General features: G+C 34.2%; 1 protein-coding gene across 1 annotated transcript in view; it reads right to left on the bottom strand.

Moving 5' to 3' along the window:
• Nucleotides 1-25,917, bottom strand: part of Ranbp16 (Ran-binding protein 16) — a 1,020,902-nt gene that overhangs the window by 675,918 nt on the left and 319,067 nt on the right. Inside the window, exon 10 of the mRNA XM_090392964.1 lies at nucleotides 18,928-19,074. Coding sequence (XP_090249090.1) covers nucleotides 18,928-19,074 — 147 coding nt within the window. The remainder of the gene's footprint in view (nucleotides 1-18,927; nucleotides 19,075-25,917) is intronic.

Raw genomic sequence — 25,917 nt, 5'->3', positions numbered from 1 at the left:
AACTCAACCAAGAAACTCATATGATAACTCTTGCTGATGCCAATGCACTAGCAAAAGCTAAACTAATTCCAATGAAATCAGTGATACAACATCAAATTCCTGAAATCAGTGCTGACAGAAGGACCTCCACCACGATAGCAAGACTACGAACAGGACATTATAGAGGAATGAAGATCGATACAGATGATACGAGAACATATAGAAACTGCAACAACTGCCCCAATACTGAACTGACACCCACTCACATCTTTACCTGTCCAGCATTACAGCAGCCTTGCAAGAAACAGATCCTAATCCTGAACAACAGCTCTATACAAACAAAATCATCGACATAGCCAAAGCAGTACAAGGAGCACATTGAAACATCTAAGACTCTTCAAAGGACAAGACAACAACAACAAAGAAAGAATAACTTTCCAAAATATATAATACATTGTTTCTTGTATTCAGAAATTTCTTTGCTAATGTTTTGTATACAACACATCTTTGTATAGTTACAGAAAAGAAAGTGCCTTGAATTTAGATTTAATTATGTAACTTATAATATATCTTCTTTTTCTTGGCTTAGAGTGTTAGGCAATTGTTTGCCTGCAACATTTTTAAGGGTTTAAAAAGTCTTCTGCTCATCTCCTCCTGGGTCTTCCTCTTGATCGATATCCCTTTGGTTTTTAATTCCAGACAATATTTGGCCATCTGTCCTCATTCATTCTTTCTACGTGGTTTTTCCAGTTCTTTCTATAGTTTGCAATGTCTTCTGTTATGTTAATTATGGATAACTATTTTCTTATCATGTCTATTCTTTTATAGCCTGTGAGCGGTCTTAGGAACTTAATTTCTGCAGCTTCCACTTGTCTTTTATCTCATTCTTCCAAAGTTTCATGTTTCACTGTTATATTTCATAACTGATTTGGCTATTATTTTATATAGTTTTATTTGGGTTGTTCTAGATATCTGTTTATTGAAGTGCCTGTTCAAAGTTCCAATGACTGCTAGGAATTTTTGCTTTTTATATGCAATGTCATAAAAATTTATAAAAATTTTTATATGACATTATATGATATTATAAATAAATTTTATATACAAAAGGCTGGTTAATTTTTCATTTCCTATTTTAATTCCTATGATTTTGTTTTTCCTCCACTCTCTTGAAATTTTTTCCATATACAGTCGATTCCGCTTAAATGGGACAAGTTGGGACTAATCCATTTTGGCCCAATTAAACTAACTAATAATAAATTCTAAAATAAAATATGTAATATGCAGGTAAATGAATAAGTAGGTAAAAATAATAATAATTAGGTACCTATTTTAATGGTTTATTAAACCAAAATACAGAAAATATTTGTACTATAAATTGTGCAGAAAAAAATAATGCATACATGATAACTTTTACAATTTCAAATTTTAATTCTGCAAAAATGCATCAAGTGTAGTCTGTCTTTTGCTTTTGAAATTTTGCAGTTCTACAAAATCAGCACAGATATTCAGTGTGGATGTAGGGCTTCCTTCATTACCTTCCTGCATAAAATAATGCTGTAACCCGACTATAAATTTTTTGGCCTCACGATTAGTTACAAGCACAGGTGGGTCATCATCCTCATCATTGCATTCTTCGTCAAATTTTTGACGTTTTGATTTAATGACTTCAACAATTGCATCTTCCAAGTTTCATTTTCATCGTAACATGGTAAATTGTCATCTATTGTTGAAAATTCTTTATTATTCAATAAGAGTTTGCAGTATGTCTTCATTTTCATCACTACTCAAAATTTCAAGAACCTCCAAAGGTTTTAAACTGCAAACAGCAAAGCAGTTTTGTATTATGCTGCTTTTTATAGCTCGCCAACTGTCAGAGACAAACTGTGTTGTTTGCAAAATGGAAATTTTTGCACTGATCTCTCTGGCTGTTGATGAACTTGTTAATAGGTTTTCATCAATGGATTCCAGTATGTAATTAACCAATTTTCCTCGATACAATGTCTTCAAATTTTTTATTATCCCCATGTCCATTGGTTGCACTAAGCATGTTGTATTAGGAGGAAGAGATTCCAGCCTTATATTTTTTTAGATTATCTAAATGAGGGTGTGCAGCACAATTATCGAGAAGCAACAAAATTTTCCTCTGCTTACGTTGTAATTCTACGTCCCAACTCATAAGCCAATTCCGAAAAATTTCAGAAGTCATCCACACATTACTATTGGCATAGTACTCTACTGGTAAACTCTATATTCTTAACCCCTTAAAGCATCGAGGCTTAGCATTTTTTCCTATGATTAGTAGTTTTCGTTTGTCCATACCTGACATATTTGCACAGCATAACACAGTAATGCGGTCTATTGCCCTTTTATACCCTGAGTGCAAAAGGGCAATAGACCACTGATATTCATACTTATAACACAGGGAGCCGTCTGGCATAGCATGATAATAGAGGCCAGTTTCATCAGCGATGTAAATATCATCTGAACAGAAATTCTCTAAAAAAGTAAGGATTCTAGTATTTTGCCATTGTTCAGCACCTACATTGTCGCCCTTTTTGCCATGCGCTTTTTTAAATTTGATATTGTGTCTCGCTTTCCATCGATCTCCTCTGACTTTGCCTTTAACACTGGGTCACTGATATTCATGCCTCGTCTGCTAACTATAGAAAACTATTGATCTAATGCTTCTTCGACTTCTGTATCCTTTACATCACGCTTTCTTTTGGATGTTCCTGGAATTTCTTTCTGTAATGTCCACTCCTCACGCAATTGATTTTCTGGTTGTAGGAGACGTGCTATGGCAGATTTTGGCACACCAGTTATATCAGCAAGTTTACGGTGGCTTGTATTTAATGGCTGGCTTTTAATTTTATCCAGCAAAGCAATTTTACTTGAAAGTGTAAAATCATTTCTTGGCATCTTGGCAAAGATTTAAAAATTTTAAATAAAATTGACACAATAAATTGATATCGCTAGGTACAGTATATAGTAAGGGTAGATTCTTAAGCAGACGTGTACTTGCCAGAAGCAAGACGAAAGATAACTGATTCGCATCACGCTAGTGTTGCCAAATATTAGTGTACGTAGTGTTGCATATTTTCGAAAAATCCATAAAATATATCAAAAATTGCTAAATTCCTTTTCAGCTACTGTTCCAATTAAGCGAAAAGTTGTCCCAATTAAACGTTTAAATTATGTATTAATATGTTGGTTTGGTTTCCATTCTTTGAGATTTGGCCCAAAAAAAAAGCGGCTGCCCCAATTAAACATAATTGACTGTGTCTATATATATACAGGGTGTTCGGGATAAATTTGACATATTTATAATTAATTATATTTTTCCGTAAGTTACATGTATTAACACACACTTCTCTTCATTTAAAAGTTTGGACCCTTCTTCATTCATATACAAGATGTCAGAAAGGATGGATAGCTGGAACCCACCTGAATCATGGAAGAGAATAACTTGTATCATGATGATTCGTGCCCGCCATCAAAATAAGGATATTACGACTGCTGCCCAATGCTCCCTGAATACAGTAAAAACAATCGGGCATGAACTAGAGACTTGCAATGGTGACTACGAGGATGTAGCAAGAAGAAAGATCCCTAGCAGACGATCTGATTGCGTTCGTACAGCAGAATTCCTCGCAAATCTGCAGGAACAGGTGTTGAAGAACCCTGGCATTGGAATTCGGGCTTTGTTCGTGGAGTTGCTAACTGTAGTCAAGCCCTGGATAACAAGGGTAGCCAATGGTAGGCCGTATGTATGGCAGCAGGATTCGGCCCCTTGCCACACCTCTGGGAAAAGTCAAAAATGGTTGTCTGAAAATTTCTACGACTTCACCAGTCCAAATGTTTGGCCTCCAAACTCCCCAGACCTTGACCCCATGGATTATTTTGTATGGGGCGCAGTTGAAAAAGACACCAATCGCACTTCCAGTAATACAAAAGCCCAGTTAATGGATAAAATTAAAACAGTTTTTGCGGCCCTTCCCAGGGAGACTGTAGCATCAGCTTGTTCGAGGTTCCGAAGCAGAATTGAAGCTGTGATCGATGCTAATGGTGGTTATTTTGAGTAAATCTTGTTGATAGTATTGTAATTAACTCTGCCTGTAATGTTTTTTTGTCAATTCATTAAATTTAATAGATACAAAGAAGATTTTCTTTTTCCTTACGAAACTGTCAAATTTATCCCGAACACCCTGTATATATTGAAGAGTATTGGTGATAATCCACTTCCTTGAATGAGTGAGACCTCTATTGGTTTTAATTTTTTTTGGCTGTTTCAATATTAATTTTAATATAGCTTTCTTCCATTATATTAGCTATTGCTTTTGTAGTTTGAGGTGGAGCTTTCAATTCATACAGTATATCGATTAATTTTGTTCTGTTGATTTGATCATATGCTTTCTCGTAATAAAGGAAGGAAGGCCATATATGTTGGCAGGTTAAATTCCATTTATTTTTCTATAATTTGTTTTGAGTGTAAATGTGGGATCTGTGCAGGATCTTCCTTTCCTAAAGCTGCACTGTTTTTCTCCAATAATTTCTGCAGCGCATGGTGTTAATTTATTTTTAATTATATCTAGATATATTTATAGCAAGTATTTAATAGGGATAACTCTGTAGTTTCTGCAATCCTTTCTGTTTCCTTTTTTTTAATGTTTACGGCTATTGCTGTCTTCCATTCTTGTGGGATGTTTCCTTCTTCCTATATTCTGTTTAGGAATTAAATTAATCGTAACTGAAATGGTTTAGAGCTGTATTTGTATAGTCCTGAATTTATTCCATCTTCTCCTATAGTTTTTCTATTTTTTAGTTTTTCCAATATTTTCTTTAGATCATTTAACTGTACTGGTTCTTCATTTGTTTCTTGACTTGTTTTATTTCAATTTGATTATTATTGTTTAGAAGTTGGGTGTAATGATTGGTCCATTCTTTTGTGGAGGGAGGACTTCTAATTGTAGATTAGCCTTTATTTCTTGAGTCATTTTTTTATTTTTAATGATTTTATAGCTCTTTAGTTGAGGTCCATTTATGTCAGGCTCTAATCTCGATACAAATTTTTCCCAGTCTTGTCTTCTGATTTTCTTGGTTTCTCTTGTTATTGCTCTGACTGTTTTATATTCTATTTCATTTCCTATGGTTCTGTCATTTAACCATTTAAAGTACATTTCTTTTTTCTTTCTTATTAAAGATTCCATTTCTGGGTTCCAGGTTCTGAGTCCTTCCTTTTTTCTTCGCAGTTTCGTTCCTATGGTTTCATGTGCTGCTTGTTTTACTATTTGTTTACTGTTTGCCATTCATTTTCTATATCTGTATCTTCATTTATTTTCTTTCTATGATTTGTAAGGCTTCTTTGATATAGTTCTCTGATACTATCTTGCTGTAACAGTTCGATCTTAAATTGTTCCTGCTTTTGTGTTCTTGTATCATTTCTATTTCTCTGGTTTGGGATCTTAATAGTACTGATTAATAAATAATGGCCTGAGTTAATATTGCATCCTCTGTATACTCTGCAATTTCTTACCATCTTCTTTAATTTTTCACCCACCATTATATACTCAATGATATATCTTTATGTTTAAAGAAGCTGTTGGTGATTTTCAAACTATTATAGGCCACAAATTCCCTGAGTTCTCTTCCATTGTAATTTATGGTGTTTTCTCCTTGATTACCTATTAAATCTTTAAATGCATTTAATCCAATTCTAGCATTGAAATCACCTACAATGATTAATAATCTTATTTGTTCTGAATTATGTTTTGGAGTTTTTATTGAATTCTTCTGTTTCAGATTTTTTTTTCCTTCTTTGAGTGCATATATTCCTAATTTATAATATATGAGAGAAGAAAATATTGTAACTAACTTTTTGATAAAGTTTTCATTTTAGTAAAGAACTATAGTCTTGTTTACTCCCACCTCAAGAAGCGATGGTTTTATTTTTGTCTCAGTTAATGTTATCTGTCAAGACAGTCAGTAGTGTACTTGCACAGTGTTTGTATGTCCAAAGAGGAAGCTGATACAGTAAGAGAGAAAAACAGAACAGCTGTTGTGTTGAATAAAACAAAACAGGTTCCAAAAGTTGGAATTTTAGAGGAGAAATATAGTTTAAAGGAAAGGATGTTTCTTGAGTCAAAAAGAGTTATGAAGGAAACAGACAGTTCTACCAAAAGCAATGGATGAATTTCTTTCAAATGAAGCTAACTTGAATGTAGATAAAAGTGATATGAATTATATAGTTCCTCCAAAAGCAATGGAAAGTTTTCTTAATACATTAATTTGCAAACTTATACCAGGTAAATGGTTTGAATATAAAATTTATATTTTTTTTTCAAGAATAAAAAAAAGTCTCCAGAAGATAAAAAGGAACTTTAAAATTATCTTTGCATTTCAAAGAAATAGAAACAGATATAGTCTGACCACCGAAGTGAGAGCATCGTTGGCAGTTCATGTTGAAGGGGAGAAAGAAATAAGGCGATGTACGAATTGGTCACCAACACGCAAAATCACGTGGTTTACATGTAAAATTTTCCAACTGTTATGCAAGCAAAATAGTTACCATTTTAAAAACTGCAAAGTTCATAAAAGAAAAGTTAATTTTCCAAAGTGCAATAATAAACAACTCATCCCAAAATACGGATTGATTAACCTATTATCAGAATGGATTCTCCCTCTTTTTGACATGCGCAGAAGTGTCGAAGGGTCTCGTATGTGTGGGCGTGCAATATATATATTAAAGAAGATGCAAAATAGGAAATTTTATTTACTTAAGAGTCACTTTACTAAGTTTCATGCTAATTATCTTGTTTTCAAAGATAAACAGATATGAGTTAATTATATTTCAATGGACGCTGTTGAGAGAGAAAGAAAGTGTGCTTGATAAATTGAACTGTCTTTATCTGCGTGGTCTAGAAAAGAAGAAATAAGAATCTCATATGATGTTTATATTCTTTATGCTTGATGTTAAGTTTGTGGACTATTTTCTCTTTAGAATTTAAGTTTTAGTTATAACAGAGAATTGTATAATGCTTGCAAAGCAAACAATTTACACACAATCTTACACCCATGCAATACTATACTTTAATATTTGTTCATGCAGGATGGCCCATAATCACAAAGGGATTTAAACACTTCATAACTTCATTATTTTAATTAATTGATTTAATTAATTTATTTTATTAATTTATTTATTTTATGAATTAATTTTATTTTATTTCACAGTTGACCTTGAACAATGCAGGGGTTAAGGGCACTGACCTTCCATGCAGTCGAAAATCAGCATATAACTTTTGACTCCTCAACTCTTCAAGGATCAACTGTATTTTATTTATCAATTATTTTATTTATTCATATATTATATTTATGTTATAATGAAATATAAGGCACAGAGAATGAAGTACATCAACAAATTCTAACTAAAGACAATGCAATGTTATCCATACAAGCTGAAGTTTGATTTTATCATCATCAATTTCCTGCCATGTACCCACAAGGGGTGTACAGGATATAATAGTACTACATGAAAAATTTACATCATTACTAACTCCCTATCTACAATTTTCCTCCAAATCAGTCTGTTACTTGTCAAGAATCCAAAATTATCAGAACTTAAATTTCTATCATCTAACTTGTTTTGCTAATCTTTCCTCGCTCATTCTGTTTAAGTAACCATACCACCTGAGATTAGCTCTGCTAATGCATTCTTGGATGCTGACAATGTCAAGTTCTTTCCTAATATCCTCATTTTTAATATGATATTGCCATTGATGCCATCTGTTCACACCTCTAATCTTTCTCAGGACTCTCATATCTGCGGTCTCTAGTCTTTGGTCAAGTGTTTTACTTCTGGCCCAGCTCTCAGATCCATAAGTTAAAACTATTGTGAACACTGTCTTGTATACATCTAATTTAGTGTTCTGACTAATTTCTCTCTTATTCCATATGAATTTATTCAACTGACTTCCTACCATACCAGCTTTGTTGATTCTATTGTCTGTTTCTATATTTAATTTACCATCTTCACTAAAAATTGTGCCTAGTAGCTGAAATGTTTTACTCGTTCCACAGGTTCTCCATTCAAAACACAGTTGACATTTTCAATGATACTGCCTATTTTCATTGTCTTTGACTTTTTATTGCTGACCTTCATATCATATCTATTACAATAGTTATTCAATTTAGTCAGAGAATCTTGCAGATTTGTAGCGGATTTATTTAGAAGTATAACATCGTCTGCATAAAGCAAAGAGCTGACATTAACATCTCCAATTTTGATATCATGTTTAATACCACTTTCCTTCAATTCTAATTGCTGACTTACAACTCAAATAAAGACTAAGTATTGCTTAATATAATGCCCCATTGACACCATATAAGTGTAGCGTATTTAATAGCTTCTCTCTTGGCACCTTGTCATATGCCTTTACCAAATCGACAAAACTTAAATACAGATCTTTGTAATATTCCCATGATTTCTCCACTATTTCTCGTGGAGATCTGATCCTGACAGCCTCTATCTGACCTGAATCCAGCTAGTTCTTCACCAAGCTTTTCTTCCAAATTCTTCTCACCCATTTCTCAAGTACACTTGCATACATCTTACCAAGAACACTCAGTAGGGATATACCTCTGTAATTCTCACATTCAGTTTTATTTCCCTTTTTATATATGGGTACTATGAGCGCTGTACTCCAATCATCGGGAATTTGTCCCTCTGTCCAGGCATTCTGAACTATGCAGTGCAGTCACTGTAAGACTTATACTACCATACTTCAGCATTTCTGGTCGAATAACATCAACTCCTGCTGCCTTTCCACATTTCAAGCCTTTGATGGCTATTTCTACTTCAAGTATGGATGTGTACTCCTGACTGTATGCCTGGTCAGTATTTTTTTATCACTGTGCTGTCATCATTGGTTGTTTCATTTAGCACTTCTTCAAAGTAATTACTCCATACTTCAAGGATATCTTTTTCTCCCATTTTCATGTCACCTTTATCATCTCTAACTCCTTTTACAGCATTCTTTTCTCCATTCCTAAACTTCTTCAACAACCTCCAGAATATTTATTTTCTATGTTCTTGCCAAAGTCCTCCCATGACTTTTGTTTAGCTAGTTTTACACACAGTTTAGCATTCCTAAGAGCACAAGCTGACTTATTTGACAGGAACTTTTGATATGCTTTCTTCTTTTCCTTCACTGCCTCTTTAACTTCCTGTGTCCACCATGGAGTTCTAATTTTTCTATCCTTGCAGACTACTACACCACATGCCTATCTACCTGAATCAATCAGGGTTTTCTTCACGGCTTGCCACTGAATCTTCAAGGTTTGATTCCTGTTCTCAAACTCTTTCATTTTTTCTTCAATAATCTTTGTGAATTTTAGTCTACAGTTCACATCTGAGAGATCCTCAACTTTTATTCACTTTAAAACTTTCTTACATGTTATTCTTTTCGATATAAAATTCAATTTTATCCTGCTCAAGAATAAATAGTGATCAGTTCTAATTTCAAATCCTCTCTACAACATCACTATCAAAAATAAGTCAATGAGACTTTTCTTATTCCTAGCCTCTTCCCTCCATGTGAATTTTTGCACATTTTTATGTTGGAACATGGTGTTAGTAATAACCAATCCATGTTCTGAGCAGAAATCCAACAGATATTTGTCATCATTATCAGCTTTGCTCTTTACTCCAAATTTTCCCAAAATAGTTTTGTATGACTGACAATCATTTCCTACTCTGCTATTTAGATTCCCAACAAGGACCAACTTTTCCTTTTTCATTGTGTCAGTTGCTTTTTCTAAAGCCTCAAAAAATTCCTCCACTTCTACCTTAGTAGAACCTTCTGTGGGACCATAGGCACAAATTAGTCAAATTGTCCAGTTCCCCATTCTCATATTTGCCCGCACTACTCTACTTGAGACTGTCTGCCATTCAAGAAGATTAGCCTCATATTTTTGTTTGATTTTATGGATAAGTTTTATATAACAATCAAAAAGCATGCAAAAAACAGTAAAAAAAAAACTGACAATTCTTCTGATATCAGGGTTTCAATCTACTCCTAACTTAATGATATCATCCTTTAGCAATATGTCAGTTTTTGTGTGAAAATTGAGAAAGGGAATGTCGAACTTTTTATTCTCGGTCTTATTCAAGTCATGTACCGTCCACGTGAAGAGGTTACAAAGTTTGTTTTTGAAGGAGAAACATTTACACTGCAGCAGTAATAATTGGGTTTCATTGATCTCATTTTGCAGAAAGTTTCCTCAATACTGGCGAGGTGATGCTTGGGGCAGCCAAAGCATTTTTCCAGGTTTCACAGCTGCTTCACTGAAGGGAAATAATGAAAAGAAGAAAAGTTGGTGAGGCTGATGAGTACTTTGCCTGCCCATCTTTGCACAGCATACATGCCAGTGGCTACAGAAATCATACAGAAGACCATTCTGTGTTGCAGATATCCAGTCTGAAATTGCACCACTTTGTATAAATGTTGTTTTGTTGGTGTTTGACTGAGCTGTGCACCCAAGAAGCCAAGTGTTCTGCTGTTGCCACCTTTGCTTTTTAGGCAGGCATACACATGGCAAATATTAAAATGAGAAAACAAACAGTTTTGAAACACTTAAGGTACTTACAGATTGTGGAGAAATATTCAGCTCCTTAGTACCTGCTGCTATGGTTTCATTTGGTGGTTATTTTGGAAGAAAAACACTTAATACCAGCAAAATATAAGAGCCAAAGTTCAGACAAACTTCCAAAGCATCATCTAATATGATTCTGATATTAATACCATATGTTCAGTTGCATATCTGCAGTGTCCAGTCCTTGATCAAATGTTCCACTTAAAAAATATCTCTCAGATCGATAAGTCAAAATCAGTTTTAACAGTTTTGTATACTGTAAGTATGATGTTATGACTAATTTCAGTCTTATTCCACAAATATATTCAGTTAACTACCAATGACGCTAGCTTTGCTTATTCTATGCTCTATTTCTATATTTAATTTTACTAACAATTATGTCTACATTTCTGCCTATTTTCACAGTTTTGGTGTCTTTTTACTACTGATCTTAATACCATGTTTGCTTCAACATTATTCAATTTAGTTAAGAAAGCCTGCAAATTTGAACTGGATTTAAATACAGTTTGATATCAGATTTAATGCAATTTCCTTTCACAATGCAATCCATAGGGATAATGAACAATAGTGGAGTCACTTAAACATTCAGTTTAAGTGACCACAGTTCCCGAGATTTAACCTTTATCACACAATCTTCAATGCTAAAAATGCAAAATTGTTTCCAAATATCTTGATTTTTAAAACCATTCTACCACTGGTGTCACCTGTTTTCTCCCATATTTTTTTTTACTCACATCTATTATTACTGGTCTTAGATCAACTGTTTTATTTCTATCCCAGGTCTCAATGAATTGTACTTGACAAGAAATTACATACTTGTTTAATCCTTTATCTAAGTGAAAGCAAAAAAAATCTGCACGTGAAATATCTTCACAACTAAGCTACTTGTACAGTAATCCCTCGATTAGTCCGCCCCCGATTAATGTGTTTTCGATTAGTGCATCATTTTTTTCAATACCGAAATTCGATTAGTGTGCCTATATACATCTTAAAAATAAATCTTAGATTTTAAAAATTTTCTACCTATAAATTTTTATGACTAACTATTTTAAAAATTCACTCACCAGAATGAAATAATTTAGTTACTGATTTTAAACATGTTATAAAGTTATTTTTAATGGAATACTACACTACTTCCATGTGCACTATGTACCAAATTTTTGCCGCCAAAATTTATGTCATCTGCTATAGTACGCCCACAGATTCGAGACCATTTGACACTTCTGTGCATGCCACAAAAAGGAGAATTCATTCCAATAATAGGTAATCAATTCATCTTCTGGGATGAGTTGTTTATTATTACATGTCGTAAAATTAACTTCTCTTTTATGATCATTGTAGTTTTTAAAATAGGAACTATTTTGCTTGTATAACAGTTGGGAAATTTTATCTATAAAGCATGTGATTTGCGTGTTGGTGACCAATTCATACATCCTTCATTCTTTCTCCCCTTCAATGATAATGTCCAAGAATTAATTAAATCTCATTCTGAAGAATTGAGTGATTCCGACCTGCTAAATTTAGATGCACAGCTGGAAGATCCCGAAGAATATGAAGAAAATTTAACCACTGTAGTCAGCCAAAACAGATTTCACAGAAACAATCTGAAAATATTTTTCATACAATCGAAGTTTTTAAGCAGCAATGCATAGAGGCTGATCCTAGTGAAGGGAGAAGCAGTAAAATTTGCAGAAGAGTAGAAGAGGGAATAGGGCCATACCGTCGGTTGTATGAAAAAAAGAAACAAAATGTCTGCCAAACTAGGTTAGTTCAATTCTTTGTTAAGAAGTAGAATAATAAATTTATATTCTGAATATGTTTTATTGTCTTTCAGCTTCATGGTTTTCCTTTAACTAGGCCCTGAGACATACCTTAATTCTTTTATAAAAAAAATTACGGGTCAAAAAAAAATTTTGAGGAATGATTATACATTTTCCCATAGATTATTATATTCGATTAGTGTATTTTAGATTAATGCGCCTGTTTTAAAGAACGCGTTAGGCAGACTAATCGAGGGATTGCTGTATATCAACAAGGCCAAACATGGCTGCCCGCCCTTGTCTCAAAAATTATAATGACTGGTAAACTACCAAATACAAGGGTGGTCTGAAAAGTTCTCAGCCTCAACCATAAATGGCAATACTATCAGCAAGATTTCTTTTTCCTAAGTTGGTACATCTGTTGTAAGCATCCATGTGAAATTGCAAGTCATTCTATCAAGTAGTTTGTTTTATACAGCTGTCTGAAACAAAAGTGTTGTCTATCCCTTGAAATGGATAAAACTGAGTATCGTGAGGTTATAAAATTCTTTGTAAAAGAAGGTTTAACAGCAAAAGAAATTCATACGAAGTTCATAAAAGTTTATGGGTATTCTTCTCCTTTATTTTCGACAATTAAGAAATGGGCTAACGAGTTTAAACGTGGTCGTACCAGCCTTGAAGGTGATCAATGTGAAGTACCTCCAAAACGTGTAACACCAGAAATCATTGAGAAACTGGGGAACTTTTAGCCAAATATGAAAAAACTGAAGACCAAACTGTTGCTAAGGAGCTCATAGCAATGCTGGATAAAACACGACAGGAAAGATGGATCTCAACCATCCATGAACTCGATTTCACCACATCTTGCCAGAAAAGCTGGTCACTTCTGAGAAAATCCTCCCTGAGTTTCTAAAACATCTCGGCCAACAAGGCCAAACATGGCTGCCCACCCCTTTTCTCAAAAATTATAATGACTGGTAAACTACCAAATCTGTGGTGGGAAGCCAAAATAATTGCCGTGCCCAAACCAGTGAAAGATCCAAATGATGTGAAAAATCTACGACCTATCTCCTTGCTTTGCTCCACCTTTAAGCTCTTTGAAAGAATTCTCCTTAAAAGAATTTCACCACTCATCAAAAGAGCATTCCCGATTGAACAAGCTGGCTTCAGGCTAGGAAGAAGTTGCTGTGACCAGGTCCTGGCCCTGACAACACAGACTGGAGCAGGCCTCCAAAAGAAACTTAAATCTGGGGCCACTTTCACTAACCTAACATCAGCTTATGACACAGTCTTGACCAGGGGCCTCCTCCTAAAGCTAGAAAATATTATAAGGTGCAAAAAACTTTTCAGCTTTTTGGATCCATTCTCTCCAACAGAGAATGGATCCAAAAATGGATCCCTGGGTCCAAATTAGTGGAAAAGAGAGCAGGCCCAGATTCCTTCACAACAGTCTCCGTCAGGGATCTGAGCTATCCCCTTTACTTTTTAACATCTACGTGTACAACTTACCATATACCAGCTCAAGCAAGTATATGAATGCTGATGACCTAACGATCCTACATCAATCTACCTCTTTTACCAACCTGGAACCAACCTTGAACACTGACCTGAACATCCTGGAAGAGTACTTCAAGCAGTGGTACTTGAAGCCAAATCCAACAAAAACTGTGTCCACAGTATTTCACCTGAACAATGCAGAGGCGAACTGACACCTCAACCTTTCTTTCTGTGGAAAAATGGTAGAACATGAGCTTCACCCGAATTACCTTGGAGTGAGCCTGGACAGAAGCCTAACCTATATAAAAGGCACATCACCAACCTGTCCAACAAAATTAAAACGAGAAACAATATCATTTCTAGGCTTGCTAGAACAACCTGGGGTTGTGGTTCAGAAGTCCTAAGGTCGTCTGCACTAGCCCTCGCATTCTCTGCAGCAGAATATTGCGTCCCTGTCTGAGAAAGAAGTACACACACTAACATTATAGACACCCAGCTAAACTTTACCATGCGCACAATTAGTGGGACAGTGAGAAGCACCCCCTCTCTCCTGGCTGCCTGTCCTATCTAACATTGCTCCACCAAACATACGGAGAAGACAAGCCTCAATTAAAGAATTTAATAAAGCAATGAGCAACCCACTCCTGCCCCTGCACCAGACTCTCATAAATCCATCTAATCTCCGTCTAAAATCTAGAGAGCCTTTCTGGTCCATGGACAAACTCTCTTCAACTGCCCTACCATCAACACCTTACATGTGGAGAGGATACTGGTCCAACAATCTCCCAACAAGCGGCTTCCTGGTAGAAGATCCCTGTGCCCTGGAGCTTGGTTTTGCTCCTCCTAGGAAGATTTGGTCATCAATCAACAGGATCAATACCAGGGCAGATGTGGCTACCTACTACATAAATGGGGGCTCTTAGACCACCCTTATTGTGATTGTTCTCCCATGGCTCAGATGATTACTCATATTGTGAACGACTGCTCAAGGCACCAAAATTTCATAGTGGTGGTCTACAGGACATACACAAGGTGACAGATGAGGCCTTGGATTGGCTTTCCAGACTGGACATTGACCTGTAGCTGTTCTGTATTCCTTTTGCCATAAGAATAAATAAATAAATAAATTGATCAAGTACACGATATGGTATTGGATGAACGGCGAGTCAAAGTGCGTGAAATTGCTGAGACTGTAGGCATTTCAAAAGAACATGTAGGATATATTTTGCATGAAGAATTGCAAATGAAAAACTTTGCCCAAGATGGGTGCCGCTTGCTCGCAGCAAATCAAAAACTCACTCACATGAAAATCTCTGAACAGTGCTTGGAGAGTTTTAACAAGAATAAAACTGATTTTGTTGTTGATTTATTACTATGGATAAGAGTTGGATTCAACATTACACACCAGAATCCAAACAGCAGTCAAAACATTGCACAGAGATCAAAGAAGATAAAGTCGGTACCATCAGCAGGAAAGGACATGGCATTGGTGTTTTGGGATACAAAAAGCATTTTGTTTATTAATTATCTTGAAAAGGGTAATACACAACAGGGGGAATATTATTCTGATCTTTTAACCATACTAAACGAAAAAATTTGTGAGAAAAGACCCAGTTTACAGAAGAAAAAAAAATCATCTTTCATCAGGACAATGCACCTGCCCACAAAGGTGTTTTGGAAATGGGGAAATTAAGGGATCTGTACTATGAATTGTTGGAACATCTACCCTATTCCCCAGATTTGGCTACCTCTGACTTCCATCTCTTCCCAAAACTAAAACTCTTCCTCGCTGGTCAGCATTTTTCTTCGAATCAAGAGATGATTTGCAGCTGTAGAGGGGTATTTTGCAGATCTTATTTTGCTACAGGGATGGGATAATGGCACTGGAGCATCGCTGGAATAAATGTATTAGTCTTAAGGGAGATTATGTTGAAAAGTAAAAATAATTTTGAAATTATAAATTTGTTTTTTCATTGTTAGGCCAATCAGAAGTGCGTGCATGTGCACGCATTTCTGATCCCATTCCACTAAAACATTTTCTAACACTCTTATCTCACTGTGTAATTCCTTTCAGCCCTGCAGAATAATTAATGCCAGATATTCAGAATATCTTTATCTTCATTTACCATTATCTTCCCTAATTCCTTTGAAAGTACTACTGCTCCTATCTCAGCTAAAATAACAGCCTACAGAATGTTCTGCCTCCTTTAAGATATACATATCTTCTAAACCCTGATCAAAGTTTTCTCATAACTAAACTGATTTAGCTTTCTGATATTTTTCTCTATATTCTCTCAAGGAACCAACTGCCAAGAACTTTCAATATGACTTCTTGAAATGAACATGAAGTTCTGATTTTTATATCTTTGCAGAGATTCAACAGATGCTTAGCTGTCTGAGTAAATCAATGTTTTCTTCATATTTTGCAAATTAGTTTCCAATTTGCAAAATTTGAAGAAAAAAGACATCAGGATCATTCGAAACTTATATTAGAACCAAGAGGCATCTATTCAAGTTGATATTATTACAGACACCATTAACATCTAACTAGGCGTAAGGAAAGGATGTGTGCTGTTACCTCTCCTTTTTAACATGTACTCAGAAGCCATATTTCAAAAAATCGTAAAAGGAAAAGAGGAAAGGATTAATGTAAATGGTGAAATCATCAATAATATCCAATATGCTGATGACACAGCTCTCCTGGCTGGCAATGTTAAGTTTAAGTTTAACACACGTGAACCACAGTAGTAGGATTTTTTATTACGTAAATATTTTGTCCTAGGTATCTTAGGCCATCGTCAGTACAGTAAGGCAATAGTAGGAATGCTACTACTGTGGTTCACATGTGTTATCATGAATTCTCCACAGGTTTCACTATATAATCAATATTCAGGATGTTCAAAATCTTCTTGGACTAGTGAACAAAGAGAGCGAAAAAATGGGATTAAGAATATCACCAAAACTAAATTCATGGTCATTAGCAAGAAACCAATTCTTGATTCAGCACTTTCTTTAAATGGGAAACAAACAGAAAGAGTGACAAAAATTTAAATATTTCAGATGCTGGTTAAAGAATGCAATCCAGAAATGGAAATAAAAGTTAGAATTGAAATGACAAGAAAATATTTTCTCTGATCAAATCAATACTGTGTAACAGCAATTTAAATTTAGAGCTTACAGTGTGCATGGATAAAAGCTATGTATGGTTTGTACTGCTGTACAGTGCAGAAACTTGGACCTTGAAGATAACATCAACAAAAAAACTTAAAGTTGTTGAGATGTCGTGATACAGATGAATGTTAAAAATCCCATGGACAGCAAAAACGTCCAATCAAGAAATACTGGAACAAATGGGGAAATCATGTGAACTTTTAGATACCATTAAAAGAAGAAAAACTGAATATCTTGGTCACCTACATCATAATAAAAAAATATAAGATACTTCAATTGATTATAAAAGAGAAGATAAATGGAAGAAGAGAACAAGAAAATCTTGGCTGGCAGACGTTAGACAGTGGACTGGCATGAGCTCTGAGGGACTGTTCAGAGTGGCTGAGGATCGCTCAAAATTTGCCAAGGTGGTCACTGACCTCCGATAGGAGATGGCACTCAAAGAAGAAGAAGCTTCCAATGGTCGGTTCTTGTTTTATAAACTCCATTTTTTTTCTTGGATATTATTTGTACAGTTGCTACTATTTCAGCTCTGAACTTTTGTATTTTCTTTTCAATGTGATATTTATTTTTATCCTGCCCCATACTACATGATGCTTATTTCCAATTTCAAATCTGTGTATACTCTTGTATCCTGAAGCAGCATGAAGATATCAGTGAGACTTTTATTTCTTGTGTCCTATTTTCATGTGAATTTGTGCATATCTTTATGCTGGAACATGTTGGTAATGACCACTAAATGTCCTTAAAAATCCAGCAGATGGTTACTGTAATTATTAGTTTTGCCCTTTTCTCTTCCAAAACATTTTGGAAAAATTGAGTCGTGTTGAGCTTCAGGACAATATAACAAGCTATTTTAAAATCAGTCAGATAGTGACTTCCACATTTATGGAATACAGGAGCCAGATTAATTTTTCTGACAAAGGTTGAAACATATGGAACAGAGCCCCTCTAAATTTCTCCTCCAGGAAACTGAGAACAAGATGATAATTTTCCATTATTTTCTCTTTGAACTGCAAATTATAAAGCTAAAGCTCTTGTTTATAAAAAGGAATCTCTGAAAGCTATTATGCCTGATGGAACAGCATTATTTTGATATTGCGCTTAACTCTACAACAGACAATATTGTAAGGAATTTTGTAATTATAACAACTTATCAAAAAGTCAAAGAAAAGGAAATTTAAGGTCTTTACCGGTTGCAAGTAGTGAAACAGGTCTTAACAGGTTGAAAGTAGTGAAAATGACTGTAATCAATAAGGATAATGATGGGATACAGCATTAACATATAACCTAACTTACCCAATAGTTTTTTGAGTAACAAACTGATGTTTGCCACTTGGTTATCACACAATGAGAACTGACTCTGGGTTTAAATGAATTTTAGGACAGATTGAATAAACGTTTTAATGCTTTGAGAAGCAAAATTAAAAATGCACATCTCACCTTCTGTGGCATATAAATACATGAATAAAAAGAAGAAAAAATCGGAAAGGTTGCCAGCAGACTGCAGCACCTAACTGTAAAAAAACTCAAAGGCTAATATCAATTTAGGGCTTTGCACATTCAAAATTAAAATTTTGAATGTGCATATATCAATATACCAGTACTGTTTTTTTGATAGAAGCAAGGTGACTTATGTATATTGCTTTACTGCACAAAGGGTTAAAGAACAGCTTGGAATTCTCTGTGAAAAGTTATAGTAAAAATTTCATCTTAAACTTCATCCTTGTAGCTGATCCAGATTCTGGCTCACTGTTATTGCATCTTAAGTGCAAGGAGATAAAATGCTTTATCAGAAAACTATTCTGAGTTCCATTAATTAAAAACACAGTAAAAAGAAAATATAATGAAAAAATGGAGATGAAAAACTAACCTGTAAACTGGTAACTGTAAATTTTGCAATCAGGGCAATAGTTTCTGGATAACTGTCCACTTTAACCAATTCTCCAAGCTGGTAGTTGGATTTCAATCTTGCCAACAAACGGCAGAATTCATGGTAGTTGTTAGTATCAGACAAACCCTAAAAGAATAATAAAATTAAAATTCTAAAAATAGATGAAAATGCACATAAAAAACTTTATTACCATAGAATTTTTGCCTAAGTATCATAGGCATCGTCAGTACATACTGGATCACAGAAAGGCAATTAAACAATAGCAATGCTAAAATGTGCCACCTGAATAACTAATGTAAGATAATTAAACAGGATTAACTTAACTCAGTAAATAAAAACAAAGAAATTATATAAATATATACATAAACAACATAAAGTTAGTACAGATTAGCAGATTTGAAAAGATCTCCCACAAAGGTGATAGATGTAGACTATCACCTACATAGGTGATAGTCTACACCAGTTTAAGTTAATGACTTTTATGAACGACTCTTGTCTTGTTCCAATAAACTATGTTTAGTATCGATAGCACAGTAAACAAATCCAATAAAAGACTTATGATCTTCTAGACCAGCGCTTCCCAAACTGTGGGCCTTGGGGGCCATTAGTTTTGTTGAGGGGGGGGCCTTGAAATAATGAAAACAAATTTAAAATGTTTTAAGACTAAGTGTGTACCATGTCAAATGTGTACATAAGATGCTAAAAATGTAATATTTGCATCTGATTTTTGCAATACTCGCAGTGTATGTTTTGTATTGAATATAAATGCAATAAATATTATAATAATATATATCTGTATTACGATTTTTTTTCCGATGGGACCGTGAAATATTTAAATTTTTACAAGGGGGCATTTACATCCATAAGTTTGGGAAGCACTGTTCTAGACAAACAAAAGCAGAATGGTCTACATCTATGAGGAGTGCCTGATAAATGTATACCATCAGATCTGTTTATGTTAATGAGTTATGAATCTTGTCTTGTTCCAATAAACTATGTTTAGTATCAATAACATTGTCCACAAGTCAAGACTGTTCGGGTTCGTGGTATTTAATAAAAGACTTATGTTCTTCTACAAGAATAAAAACATTTCTTCCAATTTGTCCAAAATAAGATAATCCGTAAGAGCAAGAAATCTGGTACAAGCCTGGATAATTGAAGTGGAACCTTCTCCTAAAAAAAAAAGTAAAATGTGGTGACTTTTATGATGGGGGTAAAAGGCAACAAAAATATTCAATGGTTTTAAAAGTTTTTGCTATGCATTCAATCATGCCATGCATATAAAGGATAGGAATGCAGATTATTCCTTCTGTAATTGAAGAGGTAGCCATAACTATTCAATGCTTTTTTAATGAAAACAAATTTAAAAAGAATCCTTAGAACTATAAAAAAAAAAAGTAGAATTAATATGTTGCAATTCTTTTTGTAAAAGTTCATATGAAGAATGGAAAGAATGAGCACAATGTAACAGTTCCAGTCTTTTGACTGGATGTAACAGCTTGTATATGAGTCATCTTCCGAAAAACTGAAAAATAAATATAGGTCACAAACCAGTTGATGAAAAATTAGATCTAAAAGGGCTAATTTATTATTTACTACTTCTTCTAAAGTGAAATGGATTATGGGATGAAGCAGTTTCTCTCCTTTTAATCTGGAGGGAAACTGCTATTCCAAACTGCAAAAATATCATCCACAAATCTGTACAAATGTCTAGGTGAAATGTTATCAAAAACACACTGTTCAAAATGTTCTGTGACAAAGTTGACAATAGTGGGAGAAATAGGAGTGCCTGGCTATTCCTTTGATTTCTGACATAATTTGTTTTTAAAGGCAAAATAACTAGAATGTACAAGAAAATCAAATAGTTTAACAATATGTGAAGGAAATTCATCATGAAGTAACTGAACAGTATCAGATAAAGGAATATTAGTAAACAAGGATACAGCATCTAAACTATTCATAATATCCAAAATATCCAGATGAACATCAGATTTATTTATTTTATTTTATTTTTGAAAATCCAAAATGATTTCTTATATAAGTAGCAGTTCTTATAGTTGAAACAACAAACAAAATTGTTTTGATCATACTAACTCACAGTATTTCATTATTAAAACAAATAATAAACTTTTTTTTTAAACACAGAAAAGTTCTAACTTAGAAAAAACCAAGTACTATATACAAAATTCTTATATCATTCATTCTATGGGGCTTAGGACAAGGTTTTTCAATAACTGCTTACAACATGCCACTTTAATAGTTTCTTACGACAGTCCATTTCATTATAGTGCTGGTTGCTATAGTCCACCATAAGTTTTGTGTATGTTATTCGATTTTTTATTTATTTAATTTTTTACGAATAGTTACAGCCATAGATAAAAGAAATAGTGAGAAATCAGACACCGACAACGGAACACAAAGGATTAGCAGGAATCGAGCATAAAGAACTCAAAAGAACACATGAAAAAGTACAGAAGCAAAGAATAATGTTAGACATATAAGGAAGAACAAGAAAATACAAAATTATAAAAATGTAAATGCAGAATTAATGTTTAAATTTCAAAATCTTATATTACATCAATGCCACTTATAAAAATTCTTCATAATGAATTAAATATGTGTAGACTGTGCCAGAAAAATCAAAAATTCTAAATTTGAAGTTATTTTGCCATATTTTGTGCTGCTACCCACACAAACTTTATGACTCTTTAAGTTCTGAATTAAAGAAATACTATATATTGTAGCGTCTTATTTAATTTATAATTCTAAGAGAACAGTACCAATTTATGCCAAATGTCTATCATTTATAATTCTAAGAGAACAGTACCAATTTATGCCAAATGTCTATCAGTGGGTACCTGTCCAATTAAGAAGCTGACTTCTCATATTGGCTGACTATGCCAATCACTTTTCCCCTCTCCTTAAGCTGGATATTGCTGATTAATATTCATCACTTGTGTTCTCTCCTAGAATGCAACAGTAAGTGACTAATTATAAAATAGACTGACTGCTAAAGTTTTCAGGGTATTTTTCATTTTAACTCTCTACTGGCTGAAATCAATGAAACATGCTACCTTAGAATTTTTCAAGGACTGCCTTTTATAATGTAAAATACCCTACTACACCTTTAATCCTTAATGCAATTGTAAAACCATTAACTGTAATGTAATGTAGAGATCTATATGTCTGCTTTGACTAAGTGAACGTGGAATTTCTTTTTTAAAAACCTGTTTTTGAATACTATAGCTTTGGTTTACTATTTAATTATTTTGGTTTGTTTGCAGGAATAAAAATGAATTTCGCATGTGTGAAAATAATATAAATTATCTATTCTGAAATGTCATAAGAGATCAGCTTTAACAATGAACTTATCTACTAATGGTAAATTTACCACATTTTTCTTTTAAAACAAATATAATGAAACAAAATAATTTATTAATTATAAAAAATAGAGCATAAATTATTTCTGAGCTTTTTTTCAACTGCTTGCATTGAAATTCATTGAATATTTATTAAATGAAAGGTTTTCAAATAACATTTTTTGAAATAAATATATTTGAAGGGTTTTTTTAACTATGAGAAATACATATGAATATAGATCACAATGATTCAATTTTAGATAAGATTTTCAATTTTCATAACCAGCAAATGACGTTAAATTACATTACTCACTTTCTGATTCTGTGAATTTTTTAATATCAACAATTTATGTTCAATAATGTATATGACTAATGTTAGCAACTTTCACCTTCAGCTTAAAATTGCAATAGATGATTTAAGTAAGATGCACGTTTCAATAATATCCAATACTTAACCACTATAGATAAGATGTTGTGAAAATTTATGAAGCATTCTATATACTGATTAATCAAAACTTTTCCATATTTTGAAATTTTCAAACTGCATCCCTCTCCTCTCTGCTCCAGGAAAGGTATCATATACAGTGGAACCTCAATTGTCGAACTTAATTCGTTCCCGAAGGCTGTTCGGAAAACTGAATTGTTCGAAAACTGAAACCATTTTCCCAGAATTAATGGGAAATGGATTAATCTGTTCCCGAACACACAGATGATTGTTTATTTAAACCTTTACTACAGTACTTCATACGTAAGATGATCTTATGCAATCATCTTTATATACGATCTTATTAAGATTGTATACAAACATAATGAAAATGCGTAAAATCTTACATAAAAAGAATAAACACAACAAATAGATAAAATATAGACGAAAATTCATAGCCTCTTTATTTTTGAACGCCATTTTCATGTTTGGATATGATTTCTTTTTCATCTCTATCATGGTTTTCACTATATTATTTCAGGAAATTACAACATACTAGGATATACATTAAAATAAATTTTAATATATTTCTATATTTCGGCAACGTCACGCTGCCATTTTCAAGAACTTAGGTCCAAGATACATGCACGCAGGCACAGCAAAAACAATAAATGAGTAAGAAGAATGAAGCTATTATTTCTCCTAAAGTCCTGATGGTGCCCTCTAGCGGGCGATGTTGGTATTCTTGGGCGATTGGGCTGAAGGTCTTCTGATGTAGGTTTCCCAAATTTGAGGAAGTCTCATGCAGCCAAATTTGTTGAGGTTTGGCTCGTTTCTTAGGGCTGAAGCTGATTCTATGAAAAGCCTTTCATATCTGTATTTGCTACGGTGTATTATCCTGGCTTTTTTCCACTGTATTCTATGGCAGGTATCCAGAGCATGGTCAGCAAGACCAGAGTGGCTGTATTGGTGAAACCGGATGTAGTTCTTGTGTTCTGAAATTCTGATATTTGCTGTCAGGTCTGTTTGGCCGAAGTAGGACAGCTTACAGCTGCAAGGGACCTGGTACACACCAGGTAGGTCTAGGGGGAGAGGTTGGTCTTTTGTTGAGCGGATAAGGGATGCCAATTTTTTATATGGTTTGTAACATGAAGTTAAGTTATGCTTTTTTAGGATTTTTGTGATTTTTTCTGAGGTGCCTTGGATGTAAGGTATGATGATGGATTTAGAGTAATTCTTGTTGTGGGGGGGAGGGGGGGGTTGTGGTTTACTGGTTTTAATATTTTTTGGATTTTTTTGGGGGGGGGGGGGGGGTAGCCATTGGCTGAGAACGTGTTGAGGATGTGGTTTCATTCTGTGGTTAGGGCATTGTCATTCGAGCAGATAAGTTTAGCCCTGTTGTGTAGTGTCTTAATGACTCCATATTGTTGTGAGGGGGGGGGCGGGGGGATTGTTGGTGAATGTATCTGCCTGTATGGGTGGGTTTTCTATATACTGAGAAAACCAAGGTTCCATCAAACTTCGGTTCCATCGGACTACATCCAGTTTCACCAATACAGCCACTCTGGTCTTGCTGACCATGCTCTGGATACTTGCCATAGAATACGGTGGAAAAAAGCCAGGATAATACACCGAAAGGCTTTTCATAGAATCAGCTTCAGCCCTAAGAAACGAGCCAAACCTCAACAAATTTGGCTGCATGAGACTTCCTCAAATTTGGGAAACCTGCATCAGAAGACCTTCAGCCCAATCACCCAAGAATACCAACATCGCCCGCTAGAGGGCACCATCAGGACTTTAGGAGAAATAATAGCTTCATTCTTCTTACTCATTTATTGTTTTTGCTGTGCCTGCGTGCACGTATCTTGGACCTAAGTTCTTGAAAATGGCAGCGTGACGTTGCCGAAATATAGAAATATATTAAAATTTATTTGAATGTATATCCTAGTACATTGTAATTTCCTGAAATAATATAGTGAAAATGCATAACCAACGTCTAAGCCTTTCCACGAGAACTATCGTGGTTTTCTAACAACTTTTCTTTTCGCTTTGCTGATATCACTATTCTTCTGTGGCCCCATGGTGGCTTAATTAATAATAATTTATGGGAAAAAAAAAAAAAAAAAACCCAAAGAAAATCAAGAAAACTCACTTGCAAATTCGAGCAGGTGTCTGCACTGAACGAAGGCTGCCGCATAACTGATGCTTTCCCGCCTTACCGCTCAGCATGCGGAGCACGTGGTTGCCGTTTGCCTGTTTGGGATCCGAAATTCTGTTCGGAAACCAGGGCGTTTTTTGTTTGGAAAATATGTTCGGGAACCGAATTGTTCAAGTACAGAGGCATTCAATAACCGAAGTTCGACTGTATAACTATTCTTTGTCCAATTTTCTACTGGTTTGAAAGTTTTCACAGAGATTTTAAAATATATTAATTCATTCTACAGTTTCGAAAATTTAAACAAAACAACTATTTAGTCTCCTTTCTTTTAGTGTTGCACAGTATCTAAAATTATTTATTTTTACAAATTATAAACTTTAAAACAGTGTTATAAATAATTATTTTAATTTCCTGACGTTTTACCCTTCATATTAAGGTCATCATCTGGAGTATATACAAATATACAAGGACAAGCTGAGTTACATTTCACACAGTATGCTAAAGAGACAATGATTTGATCAACGGTTATTCTAGTAGCATGACCTCTAGTGAAAATATAATATAAAAAAAATTATGTATATATATAATATATATAATTTTTAAAAAAATTAATTATTTAGAAACTACATCAAAGCTAAATTCTAATTAAGATAACATAAGAGAAACATTCTTTCATACAGATAGTTTTTTACAGTAACAATGATGTCCTAGTTTAACATGACAATTGTTATATTAGATTTAAGATTCTGGATATAACAATCTACAGTCCTGTTTATAGTTAACTCGTAGGGAGAAAGGTTCTGTGGGTAGAATATGTGCCTTCCATATGCTTGGAATTTTTAGACCATTGTTACTGTTCAGATTAGGGTGGTTGATAAGAATCTCACAGGCTTCCTTAAATTTACATTCATACCATGTTTTGGTGATGTAAACAACTGGTGCTTCAGAGCATGATCAGAATTGCCAGATTCACCATAGTTATTATCTTTAATGTGTCATCTGTGTTCTTTTTGTCTGATAGAAATTGT

This window comes from Typopeltis vanoorti, chromosome 5 (assembly GCF_054136105.1).
Source record: "Typopeltis vanoorti isolate ZY-2024b chromosome 5, IOZ_Tvanoo_1.0, whole genome shotgun sequence".
Lineage (NCBI taxonomy): Eukaryota > Metazoa > Arthropoda > Arachnida > Uropygi > Thelyphonidae > Typopeltis > Typopeltis vanoorti.
The sequence above is the reverse complement of the archived record's forward strand: the minus strand, read 5'-3'. Positions and strand labels throughout refer to the sequence as shown.